Raw genomic sequence first — 14,967 nt, 5'->3', positions numbered from 1 at the left:
GCACCTCCCTGCCCTGCTCCCGATGAGTCGCTGTTCTCAAACTCACAGCAGGAAGTGCAGCTCTGCTGTCCAGGTCAGTGGAGGTTGTAACAGTTGCCCTTTTGTCTTTGAAACACCATTATCTCCCTTCAGCAGAACTTGTTATCAGCGCCATGGGCGATGCTGGTGACGTGTGTTGGTGTCTCATGCAGAAGAAGGATGGCCCCAGAGCTCTTGTCTGGTGATGTCACAGCCCGGGGATGTCCTGCCAACAGGATCCTTTCCTGAAAGGGAAAAAAACCCAGGCAAACTCCCTGCGTGCATGACCCTTTCCCTGAGCCCTTCACACACATCTGGATGTCATGAATGACCCGTGAATGACCATGAATGAATAATTCTCAGAGTTTAGGTTCTGCCTTCTAGCCAAGCCCCAAGTAATACCCAGCCACCTCCATCCTAGCCCAGGCAACCAACTTTGTGACACCCAGGACGACATTCCCCGCAGAAGTCAGTCTCGAGGAAATATCTGCACCATATTGAGAGCCCACAGCCATCAAAGCTGCTGCCAGAAGGTGTCCAGGAGCTGATGCTTCATCCTCCAGGTGCTCAGGATGAGGCTGTTGTGTGTTGCCATCAGATGTGCAGCTGTTACCTTAAACTGCTAGTTGTGAGTCAGTAGAGTCTGTTATAATAACAGATAATAAATATTATAATAACTCCCCCCAAAATCCCCAAATTCAGAGCAAACCAAACACAAAAGCAGCTGCGACCCTGAATTTTATGTCATTACTGGTACCAATGGTACTTATTTTTAGGCGAGGTGGCCAAAGCCCTGCTAATGGGAAGAAACGGGAAAGGATTTACAGGGGTCAGGTGATTCTAGAAGTGCAATTGTATAGAAAACTCCTGCTCTTCCAGGATTTACACACACTGAGATTTACACACACTGAGCCCAGTCCATCAGGAGAGACCCCGGGGTTGACTAAACGTAAGATGGTATCTGACCTTTAGTTGGCTGAATTAGACAACGTACACGAGAATGAAACCGGTAGAAAAGGTTGTACAAAAAGCTTTAGAGTTTCCAAAGAAGGGAGGGGGGTTGTTTGCTTCTTCCTTTCCTGTTTAACTGGTAGATCAACAATCTAGAGGGACACAGAGAACTGTTTGGGGATTTTTTTTCCCGTAACTTGCCTAATACTCTTCGGTTTTAGGCTAGTAGGGTCAAGAAAAGCCAGGACACCTGGCAAAGGCAGCCCAAAAACCTTCCAAAGTGAGTGATTCCCAACTCATTCGTAGCTTTCCACCCACCAACTCAGTTTCAGAGTGAGATCAGAGTTTCACTTTGAAGAAGGAGAATTTCTCCCTCGCCAGAGATATATGCATCAGGCTCCACAGGCACAGCCCACAACAGACAGCAACTGGGTTTCCTGCCTGTTATCCCCAAAGCTTGGTCTTCTGGAAAGGATGGTCTTCTGAGAACTGACCTCTCTTCTCCTCTCCATCCCTGAAGCGACGGATTTCCCTCTCCAGAGCTACTCAAGGAGCCCAAGCAGGTGGTGTCACTGGTGACCAGCACTCAGAGCAAGAACAGAATAGAATCTCAGAACGGTTTGGGTTGGAAAGGACCCTAAAGACCATCTTGTTCCACCTTCTGCTGTGGGCAGGGACACCTTCCAATAGACCAAGTTGCTCCAAACACCATCCAACCTGACCTTGGACACTTCCAGGGATCCAAGGACAGACACAGCTTCTCTGGGCAACCTGTGCCAGGGCCTCCCCACCCTCACAGAGAGGAATTCCTTCCCAATATCCCATCTAACCCTGCCCTCTGGCAGTTTGAAGCCATTTCCCCTTGTCCTGTCACTCCAGGCCTCCCCAAAGCCATCTCCATCTTTCTTGTTGGCTCTCTTCAGGCACTGCAAGGTCACCATTAGATCACCCCAAATATGAGCGTGGTCAGGTGAAGGCCCCCGTGACACATTCATCCTGTCCCCCTAAAAAACAGAGACACAACATTGGCTTACGTGGGGTGGCCAGAACAACAGGAAAGAGAAGCTGAGGGTGCAGCAACACATCACATCTGGTCTGGTGTGGACAATCCAGTCCCTGCTCTGTTTTCCCCCACGACCGTCAAGGTTGAGTTGTCAAGAGGTGAGATTCCATATGACACTTCCCTTCTTGCACCAAGCACTGATTCAAACAATTATTTATACAATAAATAAAATAACATCCTTCTTACTGCACATCCTGGAGGATGTTATAAAGCCTTGTGCACATTAGGCCTGATGACCACCCCAAGACTCACCCCACAGCAGCTATCACAGAAAACAGAACACCACCCTGTACGTACTGTTTTATTTTTTTTTTTATTATGCATAATAAATCTTTCACACAAAGTAATGAAAAGGATCCCTAAGGTGAAGGAAAACAAGAGTATTTGTGACCGTACCAGAGTGCAGACATCAGGGCACTGCCAGACCCACATCACGCTCCAACTCTTGGAAGAGCCAATGGATTTTAGTGTAAATCTTGGTCTGGCTCTGCTGTTCCAGCTTTAGGTGGTAACTCCAGCTGTTCCAAACCAGCTGGGATCTGGGAGCACAGCATATTATTAAACACACAAGGAAATTATGCCATTGGAACAAACCTGTTCCTTCTGTACTTCAGTGTCCCCACAACGAGAGGACAGTGAGAGACAATTCGCTGTGCGACTCCCACGCTGGTTCAGCAGCTGGTTTGACCTATTCTGTCAGACTGCTGCTTTATGTACCCTTCTCTTTGTAAAAAGCCCTTTCACAGAAGAAATCAGGCTCTCTGCAGTCTGGCACCTGGCTGAGTTGTCTGCTCCGGTGAGGCCTCTCTCGCCCCGGGGTGGAGGGTGCTCCCCTTGGGCAGGTTCAAGTTCTGCTTAAAACAGATGAACACTGAGCCATCCCAGTAGCTTCAGAATCCCCAGTTTAAAAGTGCATCTTCAGACTGACCTCTCCAAAGCTGGGCAGCCCTGCTGACTCACAAACACTCTTAGTCTTTTAATAAAGACAAAATTACGAATCACTACAGTAAGTAAGAAAAGTCATCCCCTTTTGACGTTTGCTCAAAGAACAAAACAAAACAGAATAAGTTCAAAAACACAGCATCAACTTATGTGCAGCTCAGTCATGGTTCATTCATTTCTCCTATTTGCCTAAGAAAACACTGCATCCCCAGTCTTAACATTGCCTTTTCTCAAAAGCTTCTGCCATAAAGTCCTAAATGCTCCAGGGCTGTAGATATATATATATATATATCCCTTTGTAGCTATATTTTAATAAATCTGGAAAGCTCTTTTTTTTTTAAGCCAGCAATTCCATTTGTGTAGGACTCAAATGGACTTCCACCTCTAAACAAGCAGATAAAAGGAAAGTACAATCTTAGCACATCCTTTAGGGGGACCAAACAGTGCAAGAAATTCTATTTAAAGCCACTTGAAGGACTGTCTGAAAGCAAATGCACCTGATTCCTCAGGTCAACAAACAAAACATGCTGGAGCAGGCAGTGAATACAGAGGGTTGCCACATATGTTTAGGAACTGATTCCTTGAAATTGGAAGTTTTGGCATGCAATGCACTGGTGACAGTCCCCCCCCACAGCAGCACATGGGATGGGGAGAGTGTGCACACGTGTGTGCAACGGGCATCGTTGGGAGTCTCTCCCAAAAAAATATCCCCACTTTGATACATGAGATGTTCTTTCAAAATCACACCACATTTCTTCTGCTTTTCCCACTGCTGAAACAGGTGTATCAGGAAAGGGCACTTGAAAACAACAACAGAAAGAAAGAGAAGTACTCTACATTCAGATAAATTTATACTTCTGCCATAAAACCTTCAATACCAAAAAGAGGGGTTTCAACACAGAGCTTCGTCAAGGATCCCCAGGACACACTGTCACCATTACGCACATTACAGGACACTGGTCTACTTTACAATCTTATAATTATTTTCTTTGGACTTTTTCCAACCACCCCCCTTCCCTACACCTTCAATTTCCAGGAACAACTTTTGTACAGGAGCACAGAAAAACAAGTCTGTAAGGGACTTGACCCCGAAAGCTGGTGTTTCTAGCCGTATGTAGAGTCAGTCAAAAAAACAACAACAACAAAAAAAGACTTGCTATTGAAAATCCTCCCACAAACATCTAAATCAAGTGTTTTGAATCTGCCTGGGAGCTAATCTGATTAAGATGCTGCTTGCTTAGTTCCCTTGGATGACAGTGTAGACACCAATTTCAGGACTGCAGCCCTGACAGTGCCACGGAAACGGAGGGCTGTGAGTGAAAACATGGGATTAGGTAACAATCAACCCACGGCAGAATCCAACAGACCATAAAAAGCTTGACCCAACGAAGCTGCCTCGCCTGAAAGAAACAAAAACACAAACGCTGCTTCCAAACCAAAGCCTCTTTCCTCATTTACCCCGTTAAGTTAAAAGAAAAATCAGGTTTGTGGTTGGTAGTAACATCACACCCCATGTGTAAGGCCTCATTTTCATCAAACAAGCTCTAGGTTATGGGTATAAATACAAGGGTGCCTACAAGTCCCTCACACCACAGCCTGTCACCAGCGTGTCGGTGGCAATCTGCTTCCAAAAATAGGCTGTACAGTGGTGGCAACTTCATTCTCTGTAAGCTTTGGGGTCAGAGGGTGCATGTTGGAAGGGGTCACGTATCAACACGCGGTGCAGAGGTTCGTTTTATGTAAGAAGACAGAGTTGGGTTGGGTTGGGTTGGGTGTCCTTCAGCCAGAGTCCATGGTGAAGAGCTGGATGTCGTGGGGGTTCCAGTACAGGGCCACGGCAGAGTTGTAGACCAAGGACCACACGTAGGGGATGAAGAACTCCTCAGGCTGCTCCTCCTCCACATACTTGAACTTCAGCTCGGGGAACTTCTGCAACAAGAAACCAAAGTCCAGTGAGGGGAGGTTTGCATGTCTGTTTGCAAACACACAGCCCATGTAAACACTGAAGAAAGAGGTCTGGTCAACAAAATAATGGGAGGAACTAAACCATTAGACCCAAAGGAAAATATTTACAGGATAAAGAGATCATTTATAATTTCTTCTTTGAATGAGTGCTACATTAGCATATTGTATTCAACCCCTTTACTGTTGGTCACAATCCATTTGCATGTTAACAGACTGAACACGTGAATCGTTTACAAAACACAAAGGTCCTAAGGAAAACTGTCATTTTCAGCAGCTTCACAAAGGCCTTCTTGCTTTTGCACATACAGACCTGTTTATTGCAGTTTTCCCTAGAAAGCATTTTGCTGTTAATTTTACTTGGCTCTTTAGCAGGAGAATCCTTTGGAAAGGCTGTAAGAATAAACACAGCCTGTGATATCACAGAATATCCTGAGCTGGAACAGACCCACGGGATCATCAAGTCCAACCCCTGGCCCTGCACAGGACACCCCAACAATCCCACCCTGGCCCTGAGAGCACTGTCCAAACACTCCTTGAGCTCTGTCAGGCTTCTTGCTCTGCCCACTGCCCTGGGGAGCCTGTTCAGTGCCCAACCACCCTCTGGGGGAAGAACTTTTTCCTGAGATCCAACCCAATCCTCCCCTGACACAGCTCTGGCCATTCCTTCGGGTCCTGTCTCTCACCAGAGAGCAGAGACAGACATGCTGCGACTTTAGTTTCCCAGTCCTCTCATCCCACCCCCCTCCCAAAGCAACACACACTGAAAACCCACTGTGTTCACTCTCAGTGTGCTTTTGGAAGGGCTGAGTCTACTTTTGTACTCTGGTCTTCACTTTATCCACTTCTAAATGTTGCCTGTGCCTGAGCTTGGCAGAGTCTCAGACAAAAGCCGCATTGCAATGATCACTGGGGTAAGATAAAACACGATGCATTTTATTATTTATAAGGCTGTGGCTAAGACTAAGAATAAACTCAACGGTGTGACATGATCAGAACAAGCACAGCAATGGCTAAGGAGCCTCTTTGCCCATTAATAATGAAGGGATTCCCTATCCTATTTCTTGAGCTCACAGTGTCCCGTTTCCCAGGGTACAGGACTTCTGGCTTGATCAGTCTCCTTTAAAGGAGCCTTTCTTGGCCTCTTGGTTTTCAGGGTTATGTATTTAACTTCTGTGCACTCAGGTTATTTGTATTCTTGGAGCCAGAAAACATGGAAACCTGTAGAAAGTTGTAGAAAACATGTAAATGTGGCACCTGGGGACGTGGGTTAGTGGTGGGCTTGCCAGTGCTGGGGTAACATTTGGACTCAATGATCTTGGAGGCTTTTTCCACCTCAAGGATTGTGACTCTATGTTTCTACTCCTTCCTTGTGCTGCTGCTGCTGCTACTGGAGCAGTTTGGTGCAAGTGCTGAGCACACAATTACACCAAGACACAAAGGTGCCACCTGTGCTGTGCTTTACAAGGAGGATGTCTCCATGGACAGCTTCTTCCAACCCTCCCAAGTGACAATGTGCCACCTCCTACATGTCTCCATGGACAGCTTGTCCAGCTTGGCTCAACCACAGCCTTGGGTGACAATGTGACATCTCCTCCACCACTGAGGATGTCAGTGCCACCTTCCAAGTGCTCTCACATTCTGGAGCTGCCATGGTTTGGCTCATTTTGGGGTCAGGCCCTCAATCACAGCTCTACTTAGCCAGATGACAATGTGGAGCCTGGGAGGAACCATTTTGACTGTCATTATTGTACTTCAGGACTTTGGAAGGAGTGGGGAGCTCAGCCTCAGAGCAGTCAGGGAGGGAAGGAGGACACCACTATCTCTGTTCAAGGAACTAAGGCACATAAAAGATCAGGTTGTTAAAGGCACTTCTGCACTTAACTCCTGTTGAGTTCAAAGCTCAGAACCTCAAAGATACATCAGCAAGTTTAATTTCCTGTGTCAGACATGCAGTTTGTGGTAGAGAAGCTCTACAACAGCCTTTTCACGCACCCATCCCACTTTCTACCACCTCTCTTTCCCAGGTCTGTTTTGATGAGCCTGTTTAATGTTCTGCATCACTTTATTTTCTCACTCTCAGGCACCTTGCACCCATACTCACCCCCATCTCTCATTTCCTGCCTCCTATCCTACTCCCACCCCAACTCCCTTCCACTGCATCCTTATCCTCTCTCTTTAATGTATCTTTCTATTTTGAACTTGCCCAAGCAAGTTTTCTTTTTTCTCATCAGCCTCAAGAGATCCTCCTTTTCATTAATATCCTCTATCCCTTCCCACCACATCTCCAAGTTCTCAAACTGTCCCTGCCTTCCTCTTCTGCCACCCTACCCCTCCTCTCAGGACACTATAATTCTTTTGGAAGGTTAAACCTCACCCCAATCAAGCCCTCAAGTATATTTTCATTACTATTTATTTTTAAAAAAAAACCCTGATATTCTACTCTGCTTATCCTCGGTGCAGTCTTCCCCACTTCCCTCCAAAACATCCTGACTTGTGGTCAGTGTTGACAGCAGCACATTCCCTTCAGCACTGCATCAGCAGAATGAATGGTTAAACCTCATGGTTACACCATGGAAACATTTCAAGGCAGAGAAAAGCCTTAAACAGCTGCCACTCTTCACCCCAGGGGCGGCTGCACGCCAGGACTGCAGCCTGGAGTAGTCCTTCTGGGAGGGAAGGGGGGAAAAAGTGATTAAAGATACTAATTTCAGTTGAATTAAACACAGATAACTTCCCCCCACACACACGTTCGGGGACACAGATGCAGCTACTGCTTTTGCAAACACTTGTGGCAGTAAGCTGGGAGCATTCTGGGCTCTTGTGAAGCCTAACAAACATCTCCAGCCCTAAAGTGTAGGTAAAATTGTATTAGAAGTTCCAATAGCTCCATCTGAGATGCTCAGGTCTTACTATCCCATTATCTCTCAGCTGGAGGGGCAGCATAAAATAAATCAGATAGCATTCATATTTTCAGGCAATAAGCCATGCATTGATTTTATTATTAAGCTTTTCTTCAGGCTGATCAATGTTGCCATTGATTGCAATCGTACTGCAGCAATTTAATAATCAATTTCAGATTAAAGGTTATAACTCACTGCAGTCAGTCTGCACTCTCTCACACTCAACACATGCCTTGAACAGTCTGCACTGTATCTTGGAAATGTAGAAAAGGAAAATGAGACTTTTAAGCAGAGGGATCATACACGTCGCCATTACATACACACAATTTTGAATGCGTTTGTATAAAAATAATGTAAGTAATGGCAGGAGTGACGGATTTGTGATGGTCCACCTGAACAGTGGGGCCAGGACAGCTCAATGCACGGAGAATCTGAATTGCAGGTCAGCAATTCAAACCCACCTTCTTTAGACGGCTGCAGTGATGCCTGGCTGTGTGCTGGCCACGGTTTCTCATTCATTAAAAATGAGAAATCCTAGAGGCCCAGCATGGAGAGAACTGCACCAGCATCTTTGGGATGTGGATGTGGCACTTGGGAATATGGTTTAGTGGTGAACACAGTGGTGCTGGGTTAATGGTTGAACTTGATCTTAGAGGGTTTTTCTAACCTCAGTGATTTTGTGATCTACCTTGCAAGATTAACCATGGCAGTCATCCACTGCTAAGATGAAAAACTACCCATACTGTCTCACTACAAGGGTGTTTGCTGAAAATAGAATTTATTAACAAACAAAACCACCAAATTTAAGCCACCTGAAAAAGTTTCTTTCTTATCTGACTGACTTTAAAACTATTTGTAACAGTCAGAATTAGAAACCACATAAGAAGCTTTATTGAGGCCAAAAAGCCGTAAGATTTTCAATGGGTTCAAGGAATGGTTCAAATCAGATCTGTGCCATTTGCCTCCTGCATGTACTGCTTCCAAATGAGTGATCAGGAGCCTTAGCCATGTGTTGCAGACAGGAGGTGACACTGAATGAGTGTTTCTGCAGAGCTGTAAAACAACCAGGCCACAGGAGTCTCAGGGCACTCCCAGCAATGTCCCAGCCAGCACTGTTGAGTTTCTGTCATGGTTAACAAAATTCCCAAAGTGGCACATCAAACCAGCAGTGCACAAAACCATTTTCTTCTGCTTTGCTGCTGTTGTGTCCAACTTACTCCTGGAAAGACATTTGCTCCCCAGCTGGTGACACTCCAGTGAACCTCTTTTGAAAAGAGGGACCGTTCTAAGGCATCTTAAACAGTAGTCTTAATAACAGAGGACAAGCCCTGGCACGGGATTAATCATCCCTTTTTTTCCTTGACAGTCCTGTTTGTGACGGTGTCGAAAGATGGAGCCCCTCTGCTCTGGAGCCAGGCTGGGAGAGCTGGGGGTGTTCAGCCTGGAGAAGAGAAGACCCTGGGAAGACCTGAGAGCCCCTTCCAGTGCCTAAAGGGGCTCCAGGAGAGCTGGAGAGGGACTTGGGAAGGCCTGGAGTGACAAAACAAGGGTTTCCTGCTGCCAGAAGGTAGGGATACTGGGAAAGAATTCCTGTCTGTGAGGGTGGTGAGGCCCTGGCACAGGTTGCCCAAAGAAGCTGTGGCTGTCCCTGGATCCCTGCAAGTGTCCAAGGTCAGGATGGGCATGGCTTGGAGCAACCTGGGCTAGTGGAGATGTCCCTGCCCGTGGGAGGGGTTGGAACTGGATAATCTTCAAGGTCCCTCCCAACACAAAACCCTCTGTTATCCTATATACAATGCTGTTTACAATTAAAGTTTTTGAACACAAATGGGTCCACTGGAGCCATTATTTGCATTTCCCTCCAGCCCTTATAGAGGAGGAACAACCCCAGATAGTTTAAAACAAACCCGAGAGCCGGAGGTAACGCTACGGTTTGAGCGGCACAAGTTAAACAGAGACATCACTTATCAGCTCCGGTGAATCACTCCACCACTGCACCCTATCTTGTTTTCTTCTGCCAGACAAAGCAGAAGTCAGATTTAGTGGTTGGGACGAGGGTACAAACGAGACAGACCGAGAACTTTGCAGACTGTCTGCGTTGTCAATCATATGATTCGATGAAAAACCACAAGAAGCCCGATGAACAGATGAAGAACTGAACTGCAGTAACTCCCCCACCGCAGAAGTTCAACAACATCGGGGTGTTTTGGTTTCTTTTTGGTCTTTTTTTTTCTCTTTTTTCAGTTAACGTTGAGGAAGAGAACATCATGGCCAGCCAGCAGCACCTGGCCCCGCTCCAGGCAACGCAGTGGCATCTGCACTGCAAGGTTTGAGCTGTACGTTAAATAAAATAGCCTTTCCCTTCAAATCAACCCTTGGAGCTGCTCCTAGGCTATAGTGTTATGTGGATGATCTCCACAAAGATAATATAAGCAAGGGCATATGGAGCTGCTTTAAGAGCGATGTCTTTGCTTTATTCCCCGATCTACATGTTTTACTGGATGAAAAGCAGGACTCGCCAAAGAAATGGGGCAGTCACTGTGGAAAATAAAGAAAATAAAGAAATTAAAGAACTGTATTAATAAAAATGTGGAGAATCCTCTTTTCCTCTAGTTGTGGTTAGAAACTCTGGTTTCTGAAACAGCAATCAAGTGCAGGTCACTGTTTTCAAAAACAGGTGACTCTCTGAAAAGGAAAGTACCATTTCCAAAAGAGTCTGAACACATTTGACAGTCAAATTCATGGGGACTTTCCATCAATCCAAACCTTCAAAGTCTTTCTGAAAGTGGGATTTGTGTGTGTTTGAAAAGCTTACTCTGAGTCCTGTTTGGTAACCTAATGACATGCTGGCAAATTATGTGTTTCATATTGTTTCAGCTAAATATAGCAGTATTGCCTGCAGAGCATCTGTAGGATTGGACTTTATTAGCAAAATACATCAAATGGCAAAGAAAAAAAAGAGACAGGGTTCAGATTCAGCATTGTACCAAGTCTCTATTCTAGGGTCCATAATGAATATTTACTCTAGCCATGATTGCCCCTACAACCTGCCTTGCACCAAACACGCCAACCTGTAAGGAGTTTGGGCAAAGGAAGCACACTTGTTATTGTCTGTAAAATCCACAATGCCACCTTGAAATCTGGTCCCCAAAACAGCAATCCTGGAAAAAACCTCAACAGTCATGCCTGGTACACTGTGCATGGTATCGATACTCAGGTATATATGTAAGCATTGACATATTTGTTTTTTATATAAATACAAGCACTTGAGTTCTTTAATGGAGCACAATTCGTGGATGCAAACATCTCAGTGCTTGGTTTAAGACACTGATAGACTGAATTTTTGCAATTATTTAACTCTTTTGAGGTGATAAGGCCCTTTCATCTTCCTCCGGTTCTGTTCGTGTCTGCGGTGCTTCTCTTTGACTTCAGACAGAAAGTCAGTGTGGCTTTGGCGAAATATCTGTTTGGGCTACACCACACCTGCCTGATACCATCTTTTTCTCCTTCTCAGGCCCGCAGCACAGACAGCCCAGCAGAGGACGGTGGTGGGGAGATGAGGGAAGCAAACAGGAAACGTGCTAGACTAGGTGTGAGCCGCACATCTTGTTCAGAGATCTGCGTGAGGAATAGGTGCAAACTGAAAGATGGTGAAGAAAACTGGGGCTCAGAACATGCCAGGAGGGTTGAGAAAGAAACAGAAAACTCAGGGTGATAAGACGTTCAAAACCATCTATGCACAAGCTAAATATGTTAAATATAATAAATATAGTATTATGTATAATAAAAGAAATGTAAAAGTTTAAGGAATTACACCAGCTGTAGTAGACAACAACATTTTACCCAGGGAGTAAAATTCCGTAAGACAGGTAAGCCATACTCTCCTATTGGGACACAATCTTCCTGGTTCAGCAGGGCAGGTAAGTTAATCTATAGAGAGACAGCTGTTTAGAAAGTTAGGATCATTGATACGTGACTTCTGTCTTCAGGTCACTTTGAGTAAAGGTTTGTACAACCAGAGCTGCAGGAAAATAAACGCTCAGCAGTGAATTTTCAGTGTTGGATGTGAACCACCACCAGAAAAGCAGACGTGCCTCTGGTCAGAGTTCAGCAATTACCATTTTATTTTAACAGAGTACTGAGAAGCCAGGTCATTTGGGGAAAAATTAGCCAAACAGCTCTGCCTAGATGTTTATTGGTAAAAACACAATGATTTAAATGAGTTAAATAGTTGTGCTAAACCTGCCAGGGCACAAAGCTTTGCAGGGTACCATAAGAGGAAGACTGCATTTCTTTCTGGGATAGAATGGCAAACACTGACAGCTTTAAAGTCCTAGAAATTCAGGGATGCAAATACATCCACACTTTTTTCTTTTCTACCCAGCTAAGTAATATTGCTGATAAATGTCAATAGCTCCAAACCGTGCCATAGAAATTATTTTTGTCTTCATATTGAGTTGTTAATCTATACAAATTCCCAAAGCACTGTATAAACACACATATCTAAACACAGGACGAGGCCAGGTAGCCAATTCAGGCTCTCCTGAGTCCACTTCAGAAACACCTGGACTCTGGGCTACTTTTAGACAGGACAGTAAATAAACTAAAACACTGGTCAGCAGCTGTAAGGACAGGCTGGGAGAGCTGGGGGTGTTCACCTGGAGAAGAGAAGGATCCAGGGAGACCTGAGAGCCCCTTCCAGGGCCTAAAGGGGTCCAGGAGAGCTGGAGAGGAACTTGGGACAAAGGATGGAGGGACAGGACACAGGGAATGGCTTCCCACTGCCAGAGGGCAGGGTTAGATGGGATATTGAGAAGGAATTTTTGTCTGTGAGGCTGGTGAAGCCCTGGCCCAGGTTTCCCAGAGCAGCTGTGTCTGCCTCTGGATCACTGGAAATATCCAAGGCCAGGCTGGATGGGACTTGGAGCAACCTGATCTGGCTTAGTGGAAGGTGTCCCTGCCCATGGCAGGAGGTGGAATGAGATGAGGCTTAAGGTTCCTTCCAACACAAACTATTCTGGGATTCTCTGAAAATTCCTTAAAGCACTCAGTTTGAGAAAAAATGGGGATCCCTGCTCAGCTTCAGAGATACTGTGTCTTCCTGGAGAAATTTTGAAACAGGAAGAAAAGATTAGGAAGATGAAAGACCAAAGAAAAACTCAGATATTACACACTGTTAAGCATCATTAACCTCTAGAAAACACTGTATGTATTATACATACATAGTCCCAACTCAAGGATTTAGAGCTGTAATTACAGTTTGCTTGCCCTGTCAGGATTGTTCTCTATGCCATGTTCTCTAGACAGACACACATTTTTCCAGAACACTTCCAAGAAGACAGTTCAATACCTAGGAGCCAGACAGAGCCTTGCCTTGCTGCCTGACCAGGGAGAGACGGGGAACTGCAACAGGAACACTGCGAGGAATTTGCAACACTCCAGAATATAAAATATATGTTGGCTTTACCAAATAATAAGAAAAAAGTGGACTAGAGATTGATATATGTAATTAAACTTTTAAGTTCAAGGATGAAGGCGTGACATGTAAACGAGGTATCATCAACAAAAAAGACTACTTTCATTCACTTCAGAGCTTAACCCAAAACAATAACTCTTTGAAAATACAGAGGCCTTTTAGAAGAAAGAATATAGATTTGAGCAAAAAGTAAAGAACCTTGAAATGACAACAGTTAAAAACAAAGAGGGTTTTTAAAATTGAAGTAAAACTAATAAAGATTTAAACATGTGGAATGAAGAAAGCTACTGACTCAACTGACAAAAATGGTTCTAGGTCCTGACCCCGCTCAAGCACTCATGACCCACACATCAACTACTCAGATAAATAAATAAAATCCTTTGTGTGCTTTTGAATTTAGGGAATTAAAATCTCAAAACCAGAATAATCCCTGGACCCATTTCTCAGTGGCATTCAAGGGCAGCACAGCACAAACGGGGATGAGCCTGTCAACTCAGAAAACTTCTATTGATGTGAAGTGGAGGTATAAGCCCTTCCTACCATGGGATTTGCAGAAAATGCACATTTCATAACAGCAGTCCCTATTTTTACCAGTGCTAAGGAAGATGCAAATGAGTTTAAGCCCTGGCTTCCTGTGCTTCACCTCACAACCCATCCGCCTCTAGATTGATGTGCAGAGCTTTATGTGGCCATGAAAAACAGTAGGTTTGCAGCAAACATCTCTGTTAAAACTGAAATGAGTTTAGAAATCACTCATTCACTGATACCTTTATACAGAAGACTTGTACAGCTGCTAACAAAAGGTCACAAGATTAGCAGCAGAATTCAGACACTTCACTCTGCTACAACTCACAATTAAGACCATGATGCTTTAGCAGTACCCTCAAAGAAGGGCTCAGGCATCTAGAAATTTTTTAAGTCTCAAAATTAAACCCTGCAACCTTATAAAGACTTTCCAAACACCAAAATACCATTTGCCCTATTCAAGGGTGCAAAAGGAAAAGTTTAAGAAACTGGCTGTCATAACTCAGTTGGGAACATCTCACTTTCATGTATTGTGTAAATTGGTAGCAGGGGGAGGAACAACTCTTCGAAGGTCTCACATTGGGCATACACTCAAGTTGTCCTAAATCCATACATGTACTGTTTGGATCACTCTGCCAAAGACAGAAAATATAAAGTTCAGCAAGCAAGTGAAGGCAGAGCAGGATCAGTTCTGCAGTCAACCAGCAGATCTGGAGCAAATCATCATCCCTGGAGGGATTTAAAAGCTATGTGGACGTGGCACTTGGGAATATGGGCTAGTGGTGGACTTGGCAGTGCTGGGGGAATGGTTGGACACGATAATCTCAGAGGGCTTTTCCAACCCAGACAATTCTGTGATTTTGTGACCTGTGAGAGACTGAGGTGCTTGATCAGTCCATAAAAAGCTCGTGGTGCCTTCAAGGGCCTTTATCAGCTGGTCAGTGGGGAAACCCTTACATAAAACAAAAGGGTTTTTTTATGGTTCAGGACTCACCAAAGATAAGAATAATTCTTGCCGTGCAATTTGATTACTTGCAACAATGTGAAGGAACTCAAAGGAGGGTGAAGTAGGGGTGAAAAAAGCAAAGTTTCCTATTGGAGATACTGTAGGAGAAGGCAGCAAAGAA

At 44.8% G+C, this 14,967-nt stretch overlaps 1 protein-coding gene across 3 annotated transcripts in view; it reads right to left on the bottom strand.

Moving 5' to 3' along the window:
- Nucleotides 1-2,331: 2,331 nt before the first annotated feature.
- DYM (dymeclin) overlaps nucleotides 2,332-14,967 on the bottom strand; it is a 215,577-nt gene continuing 202,941 nt past the window's right edge. For all 3 annotated transcript variants that reach the window (XM_064641807.1, XM_064641809.1, XM_064641808.1), the window contains one exon: nucleotides 2,332-4,903. In XM_064641807.1, coding sequence (XP_064497877.1) covers nucleotides 4,754-4,903 — 150 coding nt within the window. In that variant the 3' untranslated portion in view covers nucleotides 2,332-4,753. The remainder of the gene's footprint in view (nucleotides 4,904-14,967) is intronic.

The sequence above is a fragment of the Pseudopipra pipra genome, chromosome Z, assembly GCF_036250125.1.
Source record: "Pseudopipra pipra isolate bDixPip1 chromosome Z, bDixPip1.hap1, whole genome shotgun sequence".
Taxonomy (NCBI): Eukaryota; Metazoa; Chordata; class Aves; order Passeriformes; family Pipridae; genus Pseudopipra; species Pseudopipra pipra.
This window is presented reverse-complemented; position numbering and strand designations above follow the sequence as displayed.